This window comes from Oreochromis aureus, linkage group 18, assembly GCF_013358895.1.
Source record: "Oreochromis aureus strain Israel breed Guangdong linkage group 18, ZZ_aureus, whole genome shotgun sequence".
NCBI classification, from domain to species: domain Eukaryota; kingdom Metazoa; phylum Chordata; class Actinopteri; order Cichliformes; family Cichlidae; genus Oreochromis; species Oreochromis aureus.
In genome coordinates this window covers 4,880,294-4,898,420 of record NC_052959.1, presented here as the reverse complement: position 1 = coordinate 4,898,420, position 18,127 = coordinate 4,880,294, and the positions used below count along the sequence as shown (strand labels likewise).

Below are 18,127 nucleotides of genomic sequence, written 5' to 3'. Positions count from 1 at the left end.
GGTGAGCATGGGAGAACCTTACAGGAGGATAACCGTGGATACAGAACTCTGTGCTTTTAGGAATGGTGGACTGGAGTGGCAACTACTTAATGAAACATCCCACTGAGATTTTATCAAAAGACAGCCGAACCACTGTCAGACCTCCAGGCGTCTCACAGTGTTGGCGATATTTTCTCGGGAGAGTTTGGAGAACCCAGGCAGGGACAACGTTTCACATTTTAACATTACATAAAAAACTGGTATTACCTAAGTTGCCAGAATGCTGTAGAAAATGTGGAAAACCTGAAAGGCTCATAAAACTTTCAGAGTAAAAATGCAAAAGGTGGAAGTGGATAGATCTAAATATTGGTACAATGCTCTTAATGGTGTCAGATTAATACTAACACAATAGAATTCTTTTTTTTCTGCACGTTCAGCGTGTGTTAATTATTTTTTTGGTAATTAAAAAAAGCATCTCAACCATGCACTATGAAAAACGTCTGAACCTTTTTCTGTTGTCACGTCCATATTATTTATAGCGTCAGGATATTTAAACAACAGAAGCTGACCTAAAGTCCTGCAGAAACAGGAGCATTTGTATTCCAGGTCACACAAAAAAAAACTGAAGCTGAAAGGTATGTTTTGTTAACTCATTATCTCAAGTCACGACACACTGCTCTCCCCTACATAAGCAGCCTTCATAGGTTAAAGGTATTGGCAATACCAGCCCAGTATTTACTTGATATTGGATCAATACCAAAATTTGCTATATTGCATAGCACTATAGTAAAGGCAATATTCGTAACTACAGGGAAGAGTTAAAAAGTACTTTTACAATTGAACTTTGGGAACTTTTCTGCACACATACCTGCACAGTCAAGCTGTAGCAGACTCTAACCAGACTCTTTCAATAACAGCAGCTCTAGCTGTCTGACTGAGCTTAAGGATAAAGGCCTGACACCGCAGGAGTAGCACTGTATTGACCCTGCTGGAACAGTAGAAGCACTATTGATGTACAGTATTGATGGAGTCAAATAAGGTGCAGCGCAGTAAGGCAGTTTATGGCACAGCATGCTTCAAGCAAAGAAAGGCGTGACATCCTGGAAGGGAAATGCTTCTTTCTGAGAATTTCTGTTTCCATAACCTGTTTCCTAATGAGGCCTTTAGGATCACATGGACACTGCATAATAAATGTGTTCTTGAATGCTGCACAGGGAATGTATTTCAAGAAGGTACCGCCTTCAATTTAGAGGGTGTGAAGAATAAATTTGTGTAGTTTAAATATTAAAGACCGAAGCACCAAAAACACCGTACACACCTGGTAGGTTTCATTGTTGGATACCAGCTCATAAATAGGTGTAGCCTTGGTAATCTGCAGCAGGACCGGCTCAGACTGCTGCCGCCCTTGTGCTGCCCTTGGGCTCATGTGGCAGAGGTGGCAGGAGCGTGGGCACTGGCCTTGGCTGCTGCAGTCCATGCGGACTCCGGCTGCCATGCGCTTTGCTCCACTGTCCAGCAGACTGGCAATGTACGCAGGGTAGGTCAGCGTCCGGGGCTCCTTGTCGCGCTCCTCGGACTCCTCTGAAGGTGAGTTACCTGAATATACAGGAAGAAGGGAACTGTGTCACTAATTAACTGTCGTTTCTCCACAGCTTAACAAAATCAAAAGAAGGTTAATAACGCCAAAATCAAATGAGAAAAACGCAAAAGTCATTCCAAAGAATTTTTATTCATAATGTTATTAAAAATAGCCGTGTGCATAAGATAGATAGATGGTGATGTCACATGTTTACGGTAATGAGATTAGGGATTAAGGGAATGAAAAAAGCTGAACTGGGAGATTTTTTTTCTTCTGCGGCAGCAGGCAAAGGCACAAAGCAGTAATGTGTTCCCACATTCCCATACTGCCCCTCTGGAGAGTCTGTAGTTTTTCTGCATCACACGCACAATGCATGAGCAGGAGTGTAAATATTTGAGCTACAAATGCAGCTACAAGAGTTCTATGTTTCATAGCCAGGAAACACTAACCATGGTGATGTCAAAGGATGACGTGTTGACATTGTAATAATATGACTATTATTGACTTAATTTCCCTACTTAGTCTATGGCATTGGAGAAAAAACTCTTAAACGCATCAGTATCATCAGATAACATAAGAGTCTAAATGAGTGCTCTTTATCTTTGGGCTGAACTTTCCTACTCAACCCACAAATGTAGCACCATTTAAGGTGAAGTCAACAGGCTTTCCAACGGTATAAGATTTATTGCCCAGAAGCATTTTTATAACAAAGAAATAATCAGCCAAACACACATTTCCTTACTTTTTGTGCTGAGTTTCTATCTATCTATCTACAGATGGAGACTTTTACAACATTATTTTAGAATTTGGATACACTGAGATGAAACTGGACCTAATTCTCCAGCTGGTTCCCATGAAAGTGCTGAAGCAAAGGAGGATACAAAATCATTAAGTAAATAAGAGTTTAAAGAGCATCCCAGCATCAAATGATAATATGGAATAATTGAGGGAAAATCTAAAAATCATATTTATTTCACCTGATCATTAGAGAAAGATTTACAGTTCCACCTAGGCTTCTAGATTCCTTCTAACATTTTGTTGTCATTCTTTTGAAATGACAGACAAACCTTTGAGACAAATAGATCTGAGACTATCCACCCTGATCCCAGAGTTCAGATTGAAACACTGACCGAGAACAAGTACAGATCTCCTAAAGTGAATAATGCAAGATAATGAAGCTGAGTTAAATCCAGTAGTGATGCTGCTTTAGGGCAGACGGTCTTTCTGGGAAATTTACTGAAAAAATCATGAAACGTGATTTGTCAACCTTAGAAGCGACATTGCTTTTACTCCTTTTAAGCAGAACAAAAAATTCATGTCCAAATGGAAGTCCTTCATCCTTTTGTGTACCTTGATGTGTAACATTAGCTAACTTGGCTAACAGAGCAGCCTACTGTGGCCAGCTCTGCTGTCTGTGACCGTGTTAATGTACACGGCCGGCCAAGAGTCACTTTTGGGACAGCGGCAGCCAACTAACAGTAGGGCACTGTTACTGAAATAAACTTGGGCTCAGGATGACTGTTTTACCTGTCGTTTTATGGAACTGTTTTTTTATTTATTTTTTGGCATGAGATTATTTATGACATAAATTTATAACGTTGTGATGAATGCTGGCCCAAGGAGCCCCCCTGTGATTTTGTTTGCCTGGGTCCCCAACAGACTCAAGAATTGCCACTGACTATGATTAAGATTGTAATAGGGTTTTATTTGTGTAAATGAGAAAAATACACATACAGCAGAGTATAGCAAAAGTTTATTGAATGAAATTTTTGTATTATGCAAATATATGAATCAATTACTCCCCATTAAATGTTATTTCCTCTCAAACAGAGAGGGCTATCTGCTTGCAAAGGAAATAGGAGAGCAGTGAGAGCGGGAGCCATGCTTAATGCAGAACTTTGACAATATTTTTGTTCTTTAAAAGGCTGAATTTTTCATATTAGCATTTTGGGGACTGCTTGGATGTGAGCAAACGCAGGCAATTTAAAAGCTCAAGCACCAATTAGGGAATAAGCTTGTTGTGCGAGCTCCCTTTGATGGAATACAACCCATTTTATGAGCCATGGGAAGATGGGAAAAAGTGTGCACATAAGCTCGGGGACCAGCACACATGCAAAACAAGAAGGAAGACCATTTTCTGATTATCTAATATGAATAATTTCCCCCCCTTAGTGTTTACTTTTTCTTTCACCAATTCCATTCCATTAAAATGGTCTTTTACAAAAACATCTCTCACTTTCAGTTAACAGAACAAAAAACGGTCAAATACAAAAAGCAGAATTAGACTGATTGTCTTTGAATGCGCTTATGCAAATAGACTTCTATGTGTGTACACCTGAGTCGAAATACAAAGAGATTAAGAATGAAAGTGCAACAGTAACAAACCAGTGGTTGTTTTTTTATGGGTGCACTTCTCATCTAGTTGATAACATTGTCCCACACATCTGTGAAATATATACAGTGCACATTTCATTTTGTCTGAAACCATCTGAATTGTTGAGATTTAAGGAAGAAAAAACACAGACAGTCACGTGAAAAGGAACAAAATACACTCCTTGATTCACTAATATTAAAAAATGATTTGAAGTCATCAGTTTCTTTATGACTTGATCAGCCGTCATTGTGGAGGAATTTGAATGCACTCTCCTTTACAAAGTTGCCTCAGTTCATTTTAGTTTGGTTCTGCCACAACATTTCAGTCAGGTTGAGGTCTGGACTTTGACTGGAGCATTGCAGGAGTTTTTTTCAGGCGTTCTGCTGTAGATTTGCAGGTGTGCTTGGGATCATTGTCCTGTTGCATGACCCAGTTTCAGCTAAGCTTTAGCTGTTAGACAGATGGCCTCACATTTGACTCTAGAATATTTTTTTTATACAAATGGTCAACTCAGTGACTGCAAGCTGCCAGGTCCTGTGACTAAAAGTCAAGTCCAAATTATTACCTCCCCAACACCATGCTGACAGTTGGTGTGAGGTGTTTGTGCTCATATGCTGTGTTCGGTATTCTCCATATGTGGTGGTATGCATTATAGCCAAGTCTGAGATGTAATTTGGGGGCTTTTTGCGGTTTCTCTGAGTATTACACGGTCTGACATTTGAGTAACAGTCAACATACAGAAAAACATCAAAAGATTCAACGATTCAAGATTCAAGATTCAAGATTCAAGAAAACCTTTCTTGTCTTATTGCAAGTCTTCTTCTTTGATCTTGAACAACAAGGTGCTGCTGTTGAGACAGGAAAACAGACCATGGCACAACTTGGCCCTTTAACTATCAGACAAAACTGCATACATGTGAAGAAAAACATCAAAATTGTAATAAGTGTCAAACAGAAGCAGTGGGATCAACAACCTACAAATACATACTATTCCAGTCTAAAGACAAATGTTTTATCTCTACTTTCAGATCAGGTCGTTCCATGTTCAGTATTAATTGCAGCTCTGTTACTTAGCTAGATCTGTCGAGGTCTGGTTGTATGTTTGTGAATCTTCGATGTTTATGTCAGTGGAAATGCTAACATACAGCTCTGATGCCTTGTAACTGGGTCAATGAGGTAAATCTTACTAATCAGAGGCTCGTGCAGGTAAATGAGGTCTGATTTAGGACCGAGTCAGAGGAATGCAAAATAAAACTTTGAATGTTCACATATGCTGGCTCCTGACAGGCATGTCTGCATGGTGTATGAATAAAAAATAGAGGCATCCTGTTCCCCTGACTAATCAAAGGCAATATAGAGGATCAGGCTTTTGTTTGTACTGTGGACAAGTACGTGGGTAGAAGTAAATCAATACAAAAATAGAGAGATAAGGGAAAATGAATGGAGGCAGTACTTTGAGGAAAAATCAAACACTGAACCATTGCATGTTTACGTATGTGAATAATACCACAGACATCGATGTCCTTGTGCTCCTAATCTACCAAACTTTAATCCATTCCTGTCAAACGGCCTTACTAATCAGCTCCCATCACTCTATCTTCACTTGCCACCTCCTGGCAGACGGATATTAAATGTGGCAGTTAAATTAGGGCAGGCGGGTGGCTTTTAGGGCAAAGAAAATTGGCAATGATTAGTTCCGTTTAGTTTTGGTTCACTTCAGAAGTGTTCACTGTCAGCTGAGACCAAGGGGCATATTAAAATGGATGAGCGGCCTGGCCTGAAGACACCTGATGGACAAGATAAACAGCATATTATCACCCCAAGACCTTTCTACATCGTTACAGATTTCATAAGAAATAAAAATATAGAACAGATATAGTAAGTGTTGTACATACAGTATGTGCTTGAAGAATTGTCCATAAAAGTATTTTATGGATTTTCAAAAAATTCGGTAGAAAAATTCAAGTTTACCATAAAAACAACACAGAGTAATAAAACAGAGTCTATCGGCAGCTCCAGAGGTTTCCCCTTGGCAAGGGGAAGTTCAGCTGCAATACCAGGAGCTGAACTCAATGTTAGGCCACAGATGATGACTCAGCTGGTAAATAGGGCATACTCTTTACTGTAACCTGCTTCAGCCTGCCCACTGTCGCTGCACATCTACAAGCTGCTTTGCAACCCACCTCCTCCCCAGCTCCTCTTTTCAAGCTACTTCTGACTTAATCAATTTCATATTGGTCACCAGATATACCTGCTCTTTATTGCTCTAGATGGAAGAGAGAAGCTCTTCCTCCCACCAGATTGACGCAAGTCCACATAGACGATTGAAGAAGCTCCAGAACAACGCTATGCTGCCTAAAATTAGTTACTGCAGCAGGAAGTATTAATCACTCTTTTTTTTTTATTTAAAGCTAACAGTTTTAAGAACATGTCAAATATGAAGTTAGCAGTTGAACTTGTTAGCAGATGAAGATCAGCCTCTGGCTGCTGGGCTGGGGTGGCACACTTTGACCGTGGGTTCTTTGCAAGCTTTTTGAGCTTGCTACTTGTCCAAACACCTGCAAAGGGTCAGTGTTACAGTTGATTTTATCTTAAAAGTAGTTTACACTTTATCATTGCATTATTTTCATTTTATGTAATAAAAATAAAAGGAATGTCCATATCCACAGAAGTTGCAGACTGCTCCAACATTTTCCTTCTCCCTCCACATGAACGATATCACCAAGTGTATTAGGAGAAAAAGGCATGTTTCATGCTTTTCTCTTTCTGTACACCCATCATGCAGACAACTGAACAACCTGAGTAACATAAGGAACAACATAATTATAATTATAATGTAATAAATCTATTTATTAATGTAATTTGTTACATTACTTAAAAATGTAACGTGATTAAAGTAACATGTTATTTTGGGATGCATTAAACCCAACACTGTGGCTAGTAAGGAAAAAGTAGCGCTTCCCAGAGATCATATTTTCCTTTATACTGCATATGATACATCACTTTAAGCTCATGTAGTCAGTAAATGAAACAGCAAATGCAAAAATGGCTAAGGTTTGTGGCAAGCAAAGGAGAGAAGCGTTAATCATTAGCTGAACGACAAGACTTTTTTGCTAAAAAACACACCCCAGCACCACTTGGTACTTATTGCGTTTTTCCTCATAAACGGACATCACTGCTAATGTCTTGCATATGAAACGATAATAATACTACTGCAACACAGAGACACAACCTGACTTGTTTGTTTAGTGAGTCTCTGACATGCATACTGTTAGACTCCCCCACCCAGCTTCCCAGCTTCCCTGCTGGAGAGCTGGTGGAAGGTTAAACTCCTCGAGTTGATAACTACACAGTAAGTGTTTACTTGTGTCTTGATGGGCTACTTTACTGTTTTGTGAATTCCAATTTGTGTGCTAAAGCTTGTCTGATGCATAGCATAGACGCCCTACTTGATAAGTGGCCTTGCTCTCCACAATCACACCAAGAGTCACAAAGGCTCGAATCTAATTAACAGGAGAAAATGAATGCCTGACCTTCAAATGCATGTATTTTAGAGATGTGTGTGCATTAATCTACTTGTACAAAAAAGTGCAAGGATAGTCTTGATATGTTGAGAGGCACAGAATGTTGTATCTTTTGTATGAACATCTCTATAATGCTCAGCTTTGAAAGGTAAGTTACAGCTCGCAGCTGTGAGAAATGGATGTTATTCCATCTGATATGCATGCTGTATTTTTCAGTCGCACAGACAAAAACAAGACAGCAGAGTGCTCCGCTTTGAACTTATGCTTAATGTTTCTTGCTGTTTCAGTGTCTCTTTGTCTCGTCTTGCCATATCTCCTCTGTGTGGTTCCCCTTTTACTCTCTTACCCGACAAAATGCCATGATCACACCTCTTTTTCACAACGTGCGGTAGGTGTGAGGGAAAAGCTGTAAGCACTGTATTCCTGCTCTGCATCTCTCTGCTAAAACAAGAAAACGGATCACATTTTCCTCACACATTTTCTGGCACCTCCTCTACATTTCCATTTCCACTACTTCTCTTTTTTTTCTTGCCTTTTGTTCTTGCAGTCTTTAGCTCAAGCTCACAATCTAGAAAGTGCCTTCACACACATGCATCTAAACTGCTGTCAACTTCAACCAATGCACATGAACACACACACAAACTGTTTTACAAGCAGTGTATTGCTTTGAAGAGAATACATCTTGGGGAAAAGACACACACACACACACACACACACACACACACACACACACACACACACACACACACACACACACACACAGCTCATTAAAAGTAATCCATGTTTAACTCAGTCAGATGTCTCACAAAGGAAAGTGATGACGAGACAGAATAGAGAAAAAGTGCCTTCATATCCTCCTCCTTTACCGCGCCTCTACAGAAATGCAATTTTGGGTGTACATTTTGGAGGGCGCTACCTAATGTGGTCTACTTCTGACCACAGGGTTAGAGAACACAGTACCTTTGCGAGCCTATGTGCGTCTGACTTTTTCATAGCTTGATATTTGGTTTAGCCAGTGTTGGGAGCACATAAAGGAAACTACGTGTAGTACCATTTTTTATTATATTTCTATTATGTTTTCGAATGCAGTTTAAAGTAAAAACTTTAGGTAGCCAAATAAAGTTTGTGTGAAGAAACTGACGGATTGCTGTCCTTTTGAATGATCCATCATCTGGTTTAGCACTGACATTAGCGTGAGTTTTACGTGGAGGTAAGGATTAGTCTGGCATAATGGCATACCTGATCTTGTCAGCATCAGTGTTAAAGCGATAAAATACACATTTGCAGTTCCTCTTTGATTTTGTAGAGCAGTCACAGCAACTATATGAAGCAGTGTATCAGGTTTGTGTTTTTAGTTTGAAGGTGAGGGACGGTTTGTAGGTGGATTTTCTTTCTTTTTTTAATCTGGGAGTGGTAAAGGAAAAAAGAAGTTCTAGGTAAATGGGACCTATAGTGTTTTATATTCCACATTGTCCTAGTGGAGCGCCTCACTCTCAGGCTTACTTGTGCCTTCCGCTTTCAGCCCCTTCCTCTGTGGAACAAGCTCCCAGTTTGGATTTGGGAGACAGACACCCTCTTTACTCTTAAGAAAATGTTCAGATTTTGCTTTTTATGGATCAGGTGAACCCTGAACCCTGCCTTAGTTAAGCTGCAATAGCCTTAGGGTGCTGGGGAATTTCTCCTTCACTCTTTTCACTCTCTATGTGTTCATACACCACCATTGCATTTAATCATAAGCAATTCTGACTCTTACCTATAGTTCTCCCACTGTTGCCAAGGGCTTGTTCATGCATGGTTGTCTGATCGTTGAGGTTCTCTTTACATTAACGCACCTTGAGGTGTGGTTGTTGTGAATATATATATAAAACTGAACAGAAGTGTTTCAGACAAAGTGTGAATAAATGGGCTGCACCAAGATGCAGTAAAGGATAAAAAGGATTATTTTGAACTCTACTAGATTCTCCGAATAAGATTTTTGAGCTGAAAAATGAGCATAACGCTGTAAGTGTCCTTTAACACTTATTTTGGAGTTTAATGTTTGAGTTTTCTTTTATTACTGCATATTATCAGAAGCATTGTTGCGTTATCATTTCAGAATGTTTGTCCCAAGCATCGATGTGGTCTGAAAACCAATCTCTGATACCAGCTGAGGCTTAATAGGCTTGACTAAACTGTAGACACAGTCTAAATGCACGATGGCAGACTCACTCAATCATGTATTAGTGGACGTGCTTATTTGTGGGTCTGTGTTTGTATGTGTGCGACTATGAAGCTGGAGATTTCAGGCTGCTTTGACCCGTGCTGTACTAGGCAGAATGACTCATCTCTATAGTACACAACAGATGGAGCTCAGAGCTATTCAGATTCATATAATACCACTCCATCCACCCCTTCCTCCTACACTCTCTGATGAGATATAATTCTTGTTCATCTGCGACTAACTGACTCAAGTCAGTCGTCTTGTTTACAAAAATATACTTTCAAGTTTATAAATGTTTATGGTTATGAGACAGAAGACAAGAAAGAGCGACACGAGAAGAGAAAGGGATGAAGAGCTGTTTAAGGATGTAATCTTCAGATGTTGTTTGGGTGAATATTTTTCAGAATTTTGGATTGAAAGTCTTAATTTCCTGTCTCTCGCGGGCCCACAGATCCTCTCCATTATATCTCCTTTCATCAGCCCTCTTTGTGAAAGGATGACTCATTAAATCACCATTCATCTTTGTGATCAAAGTGCCGTGATTTTAGCTCCTGACACCATCAACCTCATTTTTAACAGAGGCTTTTAAACTAAATGTCTGACTTGACACCTCTGTGGCTCGGGCATTTCCCAGCCTGAACTCCTCTCTCCTCCATCCTTTGTGGAATAAGTACTAGCTTTCAGCCACTAGATGATGCAAGCGGATCACTCACTTCGCAAATTCTGCAAATGGGAGACACCAATGTGCATGCTCCACTGTTCAGCAGACAAAAAGAGGGCAAATCATACCCAACCTTTTAAATGCGTCTGGCTGAGATGAACGTTGTATGGTTAAGGAACGTAATCATGAGCGCTTCTGCCGATCCGAGAATGTTGGAAATTAAAGCTGGCAGTAGCTTAGTAAATGGAAAAGCCGTGAGATGGGAAAAAAAGGAAAAAGCATTAAATATGGGGGAGTTTTGGAGGGATCATGCCTCTTGTATGGAGAAAAATGATAAATGGAATTAGAGGCGGCAAAGAGGAAACGCAGATAAACAATACAGTAGGTATTCTGTGTGTCTGTCTGTGTGATACATTCTAAACTCCCAACCTGTGAAGTGGAATACATCAGAGCGCTTAGCCAAATCTGTGTGACAGACAAATCTTCTCTGATGTGCATATGCTCGTGAACACGCTCAAACACCGTCCCTGGTACACACGTGCAGCTTGTACCTGATAATTCACGGTAACAGGGCGACGCTCCGCCAGTATCCAAACTAAAGCAAATTGCAAATAAAAAGTGTGGAAGGTTTCCTCGGCTGCGGAGCCACGCTGAGAGAGATCCAGTGCGATTGTTTCTGCACGGAGGATATGAGCAAAAGAGGGTGGCAGAGGGAAGGCATTTGTTTGTCAGTGCATTTGCCAGAAAAGGGATGGATGAGTGCAAACAGTGCGAATTTGGAGGATGGAAAAGTGATACGTTGAAATGAGTGACACAAATAGAGATGCGAGTGCAAGTAGCGTGGGTGGACGTGCGTTATCATCATGCGTACGTGTGCTGTGCAGCGTTGCAACACTTGAACTCCCATGTGAATTCGTGTCACCCACGCCGCATGGAATCAACTCAAAGCATCACACAGCGTGTTATTTTACATGTGCGCACGTATATGATCCTTCAAATTCAGGAAGTAACTCCATGACTTGACAATTAGAGAGGTCACCATTAATGTGAAGCGAACCACTGCAAGATGCTGAATTCCTGCTGCTAACTCGCTGACCTGCAGACAGTCACATTTCCCCAGTTTACAAATCATTCATGTGCTGTGGTAAGAGCCCATTAACCTGGAATTCATCTCTACTCACATTAAACACTCAGTAATAAAGAAAGAATGCAGCTGAAGAAACAGCCTATAGTAATTTCCTCAATCATCTGCCTGCAATTATTAACCCGTTTACTGCTGCGCAATGGACACTCAAAAAGCAGCAACAGTTCTGTACGCTGCATATTGTAACTTGTTTATAATTCTAAAACCGCACCATAAGGAGTCATATAGAGTTGCTATTTATCCTGATAGGCTGTAACTATATTAGTTCCCAGATGTATTCGTGTTAGAATATATACAATATACCAGGAAAAAGAAAACACAGACAACTAAAATGATTATTCTTTTCCTGCAGTGTAACATTTCTTGAATGTTTTCAAGTTTCCATCAGATTTTCTCACGAGGATACACTCGACATTTGGCAGGACCTTTATATGTGAGCGGAGCTGACTGATGCGTTGCACACCATCAGGAGGTCCAGTGTGTTTGCTGCAGGCCGAATATGCTAAACGATCTTCTGAGCTCATCACTGTGGCATCTGAACTGGCAGAGCTACTCTTAAAGAAAGGAATGATCCTGTTTTATAGTTCTGCATTGTGCTGCACACACATAAAACCAGCTGTAAAACCAGACACAATTAAAAAAAACAATTCTGATATCATCAGTTTTTCAGTTCAGGATCATACGAGAGCACTTCTTTTTCTGGCTGGGAAAAGGTGATGTAATTTATGGCTGCCTATGTTTAAAGCTACATAAGTTAAATCTAATCAGGCCTTCGAAACAAAGTTTTCAGGATCTTAAATTTCTGTTTCTCCCAGTTGTTGTCATTCTTTTCAAATACTCTTGGAATTTAAACAAACAAATAAACAGAGTGGCCTACTGTTATTTTTTTTAATATGCCTTTTTAAGGCAAAGAGATAATATTTCTTCCAGTTAAATGAGTTAGCTTTCCAAAATACACTTGCATTGTTTCACTGTGTAATCTTCACATGCATTATAGTCCATCTAACTGTCAAACTCTACCGAGCACACAGGTACAAATCATGAGTGAAACCTTTTTTAGCACATAAGCACAGCAGAGTTGCAGCAATCTGTGAACATGAAGAAGCTGCTCAGTTAAACACCTCGGCTATAAGAGTAAGGACAGTGTTGCAGTGCAGAAGCCAGAAGAGTGCACAGAATGGATGGTCCCATATGCTACTTCTGTTCCCGTTACATTGCAATAGAGGGCATTATGTGTGAAGTTGATGGGAACCTTTGGCCAAACAGAGTGAGAGGCTCGGCAGTAATTCGCAGCACCGTTTTGTTACTGTAATAAATGTTCACACAGCAGCCCTGTGCTTTTTGGTTCTGTTCTGTGTAGCGTTGTGTAAATTCACATTCGTTTGATGTTACTGTAGCTGCCGTTTACCCTTTTGTGGAAACATCGGAAGAAAACTACTTTTCAACTGCAAATGCATGCAAAAAAAATAAATATCTGAAACATATTCACTCTGATACACGATACCAGTTATCCTCAGAATAATAAAAGTCTGCAGATATTCAGCGTCAGTGAGAAAATGTAGGGCGAGATTGTCAGGAAACTAGAAGCATTTCTAAAATCTGCTGTGAGGCTGACAGAAGAGCTAAATATTCAGCACAAAAAACATCAACTAGGATTAAACAATGTCAAAGGAATAATGGCAGTGACTTTTTCCCTGATGTAAAAACTGCATTTTGACAAATAAACGAATGGTTTTGTCTGAGTTACAGACTTTATGTGGTGATTATACTAACCTGTTTTAGTAGTAGATCATTAGATGGGTAAAACTTTGCATTAACAACACTATTAAGCTTCAATACGTTAATTAGTTAATACTTGATTCATCATTTATAAAGGCTCTTCCTTACTATGTCATTTATAAACATGGATTTAAATGGTTTAGTGTTGGTTAAATGATAAATGATGGATTAACAATCTCTAAATAAACTATTAAACCAACTACAGACATGTTAGCATTAAGAAAGTCTGTGTAAATGATTAAGAACACATTTAAACATATGCAGATTATGAAATCAGGTAATTGTGTATTAATTGAGTTTTTTATAATGCTTATTTCATACTGTAATGGTTAATTTAGACAGTGTGGGGGTGGATCAGTTGGTGTTTCGTTTCTGAAGCTTGACTTTCTCTTAATTCGTTAATCAGAGAGTGTGTGTGTGTGTGTGTGTGTGTGTGTGTGTGTGTGTGAAAGTTAGAAAGAAAGCGACAGCTCAACAGAAAGTAACAGACGGAGCACAGTGTGACACAGAACATACAAATATTTATTGCAAGATGAGACACACGGAGCTTAATTCATAGGCTACTTTAACTTCAATATATTGAAAATTCAATAGTTTGAACCCATCATTCATAAAGTATAAAAATGCTGCCATTAAAACATGTTATCTATGAGCCTATTAAGCAAGATTAAGCCAAGTTATGCCTAATGGTTATAAATAACATAATAAGAAGGAATAATGCTTTATAACTCATGAATCGACTAATACCTTATGAATGCTTAACAGTGTGTAGTTATTCTAAAGTGTTGCACAAAAATGTTGCGAGAAATGAGAAAGCAACTCTGTCAATCTGAAACTGATGGATGGCTCGACGACAATTTATCTAACTCTATAATACGCAACACTATTATGGAACCAGATGGTTCAGGTAACTGCAAAAAATAGATCCTCAGTTCACCTCCACATCCCTTATTACTCCTTTGTACTGAAGCAGGATGAATTTGGTTCCTCTCATTATCATGTTCAATAGGAAAATCAGTATCAAACATCTGTGTCCACATCAAAGGACAAAATATTCCATTAAACGTATTTATGATTATGGCTTTTCAGACACACATTATTGGAAAATGACCCTCAGGCTTTTATTCACACAGTGTAAAGGAAGGTATAAAAATGTTAGTGATTGTGTCATCATAGAAAAAGCGGTGTCCTAGTTTCTGTGATGACTTTAAGACTGTACCTGGTGAAGAAAAAAAAAGGATTTTATCACTCTCTGGACGTGAGATTTTCCCCACCACCTGCACTTACAGCTATTTTAATATGTGCAAAAACGAAACTGAAGTGGAGGAAAATATATCACAAACACGATTTTTGCTTTTGATAGCAACGCTGGCATATCGACTTGTGATAAAGACCGGTCTAAAGGGTATTTCAAATAGACATAAGACCCATTTTGGCATGCATGGCTTGCAAAAAAACCTCTATTCCCTATGCTCAGGGATGGATCAATGGATAAAGAAGATGGAAATATCTGTTTTTACGTCATAGTCAGGAAAGCTCACAAAGTAAAGTTCAATATCTCTTTAATGCGACAACACATCTGCAGCATTACCTCGCCCCAGCACCCTTTTTACCTTTGCAGGCTTTCATAGTCAAGCTTAGCTGGGCAAGGCCTTTGGTCAGCACTATCCTGCTCATCCAGCTTACATAACCATATATTCAAACGCACACATAGATGTTATCTACAAGGTATCTGACGAGGCTTACTGAGCCTTTATGTTTAAAGCAGTACGCGCTGCGTGTTAGCAGACACTGTTTGTCTGAGTGTGCACTGAGGCTGCTGACCGTGGCCTGACAGACCCATTAGTGACATCTCCTTCATGAATGCTGAAATCCAAAGTATGCTGTCTTAATTAGTTCATCAGCTTCACTTTCTTAAACCTCTCAGGTCTAAGTGGTCATTAGTGATGGCCCTAACCCTAATCGAAGGTTTTAGAAACAAGCAAGAAGTTCTTTTATTAAAAATAAAGTGAATAATTTTTTGGGTGTGTTAGATTATCATTAAAAATAAAAATAGATCACAGTGGATTAAAGGTAGTGCAGCCAGTATCACTGTTCCTACTGGATGCACATAAGTTACAATGTTGGAACATCAAAAAACAATTTTTATTCAACATGCCTACATTTCCAACTTGCATCTTGTATGAGGACAGCGACTCTGCAGTGAATTTAAACACACAACTTGGCATCTGACAATGATCAGCCAAAAGCAGCAGGGGTAGTCTCATATGTCTAAAAAGAGTGTATAAAAACAATGTACAAAAAGTATTTAAGCAAATACCCACCAATCAATTTTAAAGCTATTATACATCCCAGAGAAAGTGCCCTCTAATAACTGGCTGAGACTAAAGACATTGTCAGTTCTATTCAATTTGAATTTGATTTATATGGTGCCAAATCACAACAGCAGTCGCCTCAGGGTGCTTTATATTGTAAGGTAAAGATTCAAAATCCTCATCATGCTGCTCAGTGGTGAATCAACTACATTCATGCTTCAAAAGATAAAAGTATCATATATGTTTGAATATTATGTTGCTGATTATGCTGCTAAAGTCTCACAAGCTTTCTGTACTACAAGCATGTTTTAAATGACTTATATTTGTGTCTGAATTGTATGTTGAAAACAAAAAGGAAAATGGCAAGTCTGCCAAAAAAGGCTAATATTCGATGTATGTGCATACAGGCTTACTTGATTAACATTTAACAAAAGTAATTCTATCCGGTCTTTAAGTGATGACGTATGAACTCAGCTTCGGGGTCCAAACTACCCTGTGTTTAAGAAGGCTGTTGTGCTTTTAACATGTTTTAATGCTTTGTATCTTGTTCTATTTAATCTGAACAAGTCCCTAAAAACAGTCAGTGATCACTGTCGGCCTCTCTCAGTTTTTATTACCAATATTCATTTTACAGCTCAGTTTTTAAAACCTTACGATGTAACTACAGTCCAGCCCATGCAGCAGTATATTAATGACTAACCTCGTATTGTGGATGGATTATCTCAGTTGTTCTCCTGACTGAAGTTTGGTCCGTTTACATCATCCCGACATGCGATTGCATTTGTCCCTAACCATTGGAACCCTCACATTTTATCGAAAAAAAAAAAGTTTTAAAAGTTAGCGATCATCCTTCAGCTTCACTGTGTTTATATTATGCTAACATAGCTGTGTCGCTAGCCACCACATACCACATCATTGTATACCAGCTAGCCCAACTTCAGTAACCCTACAAACGTCCCTGCTGTTTAGTTTTCTGTCTTCATTTATGTTGGAAGTGATAGCAGAGCTGTACGTTTGAATTTTTTTCAGAAATCTCTCAGTCAGAATAGGCTATATTATGTTTAGGTGGAAACTAGCGAGCTAACTCCCTTCTAACTTGTAACGCCGTTACATTTCATAAATTCTGTTTTCATGGATGCCTGGATGTTAAACTTAATTGCTTCACCTGGTATGTAAAAATGTGTTTTAAATACACAACTTAAAGGACAAATGCTGGCCAGGAAAGTATAGCTAAAAATGCTAATTTGTTTAGTTGATTCTGTTATTAGCGCTATCATTACCTATTACTCCCAAGATTTGCAGGTCTCTGTCCCATTTGTGGTTGTGGTCTGCACTATGATGATGCCGGGCACCATCGCTGGTGCAAACAGCAAGTAGATAAATCATCAATTTCAAAGTCACCCCCCATCAACAATTACTGCCTTACTTATTTGTATATTAGATAAATGGGAGCCATAAACATCCATTCTGACTGTATATCTTCTGTTTAATTTTTTTTTTTTTTTAACCCCTTGCAGCTCTTCTGTCATTGTCTTTATCTCTAGTACCTCAGCCTTATCTGCCCCATCTGCTGTTCAGCCTACAGCGCTGTGGGTTTGTTGAGACATGTTGAGCGCCAAGAGCAATTTATTACTTTTCCCTCCTGCTTGCTCCATCGTCAAACATTACACCAACACCTCTTTTTTCCCTCACAGATCTTTGAATTGTTGGGAGCTATAATTCTGAACTGTGTGAGTTCGTCTACTTCTGAAGACTGGAGTAATGTAGTGTAGCAAAATGCTTCTCCACTGATAGTGGTCTCATGTCTCTTTCTGTTGCATCTCGGTATGAAAGAAGCTCTTGGACGCTTTAATGAACCCGAAATCCAGGAGAGAGACAACTGAATGAGGTGTAATGATGTTAAAAACGGCTGGTGGTTGAGAAACAACATGAAGCATGACAAGAAAAGGTCAGGTTTGCTTTAGTGAAGCAGCACTCCCTTAGACCTTGCAAGCCTGCATATCTGTTACCAGCTACAAAACAACTCTTCTTTGACTGAGGACCCTTTTCTTTGCAGATACTTTTACACGGAACGTCAGACTCAATGTGGGTGTTTAATTTAAGGTTTCTGTTTTACTGCACTTATATACATCCCCCCCAAACCTTTTATCTCAGATTCTACTTGTATGGCTTTTAATTCCAGGATTTTAATTTGATATACTTCCTGAGATGAATTAAAAAACAAAAACATCCAACAATTGTCACAAAAGAAAAGGATATTTGCTTTTTTTTCCCCTACAGTCCATTTAGAAGCGATTCAGTCTACTTCAGTTTTTTTCACATTTCACTTTGTTGTTATTAAATTTGGTATTTTTCTTCATCAGTTGATAGCAAAATGAACACACTCATAATAAGTATATAAAACCCTCATTTAAGATTTGTTTGTTATTTCCTTTGGCAGAATTATTAAATATCAAAAACTGAAATCTTTCCTTATAAAATCGTCACTTTGCTGTCAGTTGTGACTTGTCAGATTTGACTCTCTAGAACTTGACTGGAGCACACATGTGACACTGCATGTAGGCAAAAACGA

General features: G+C 39.1%; 1 protein-coding gene across 6 annotated transcripts in view; it reads right to left on the bottom strand.

Annotated features, from left to right (window-relative positions):
- The window catches only part of astn1 (astrotactin 1), a 417,314-nt gene that overhangs the window by 56,470 nt on the left and 342,717 nt on the right, over nt 1-18,127 (bottom strand). For all 6 annotated transcript variants that reach the window (XM_039602830.1, XM_039602832.1, XM_039602833.1 and 3 more), the window contains one exon: nt 1,298-1,575. In XM_039602830.1, coding sequence (XP_039458764.1) covers nt 1,298-1,575 — 278 coding nt within the window. The remainder of the gene's footprint in view (nt 1-1,297; nt 1,576-18,127) is intronic.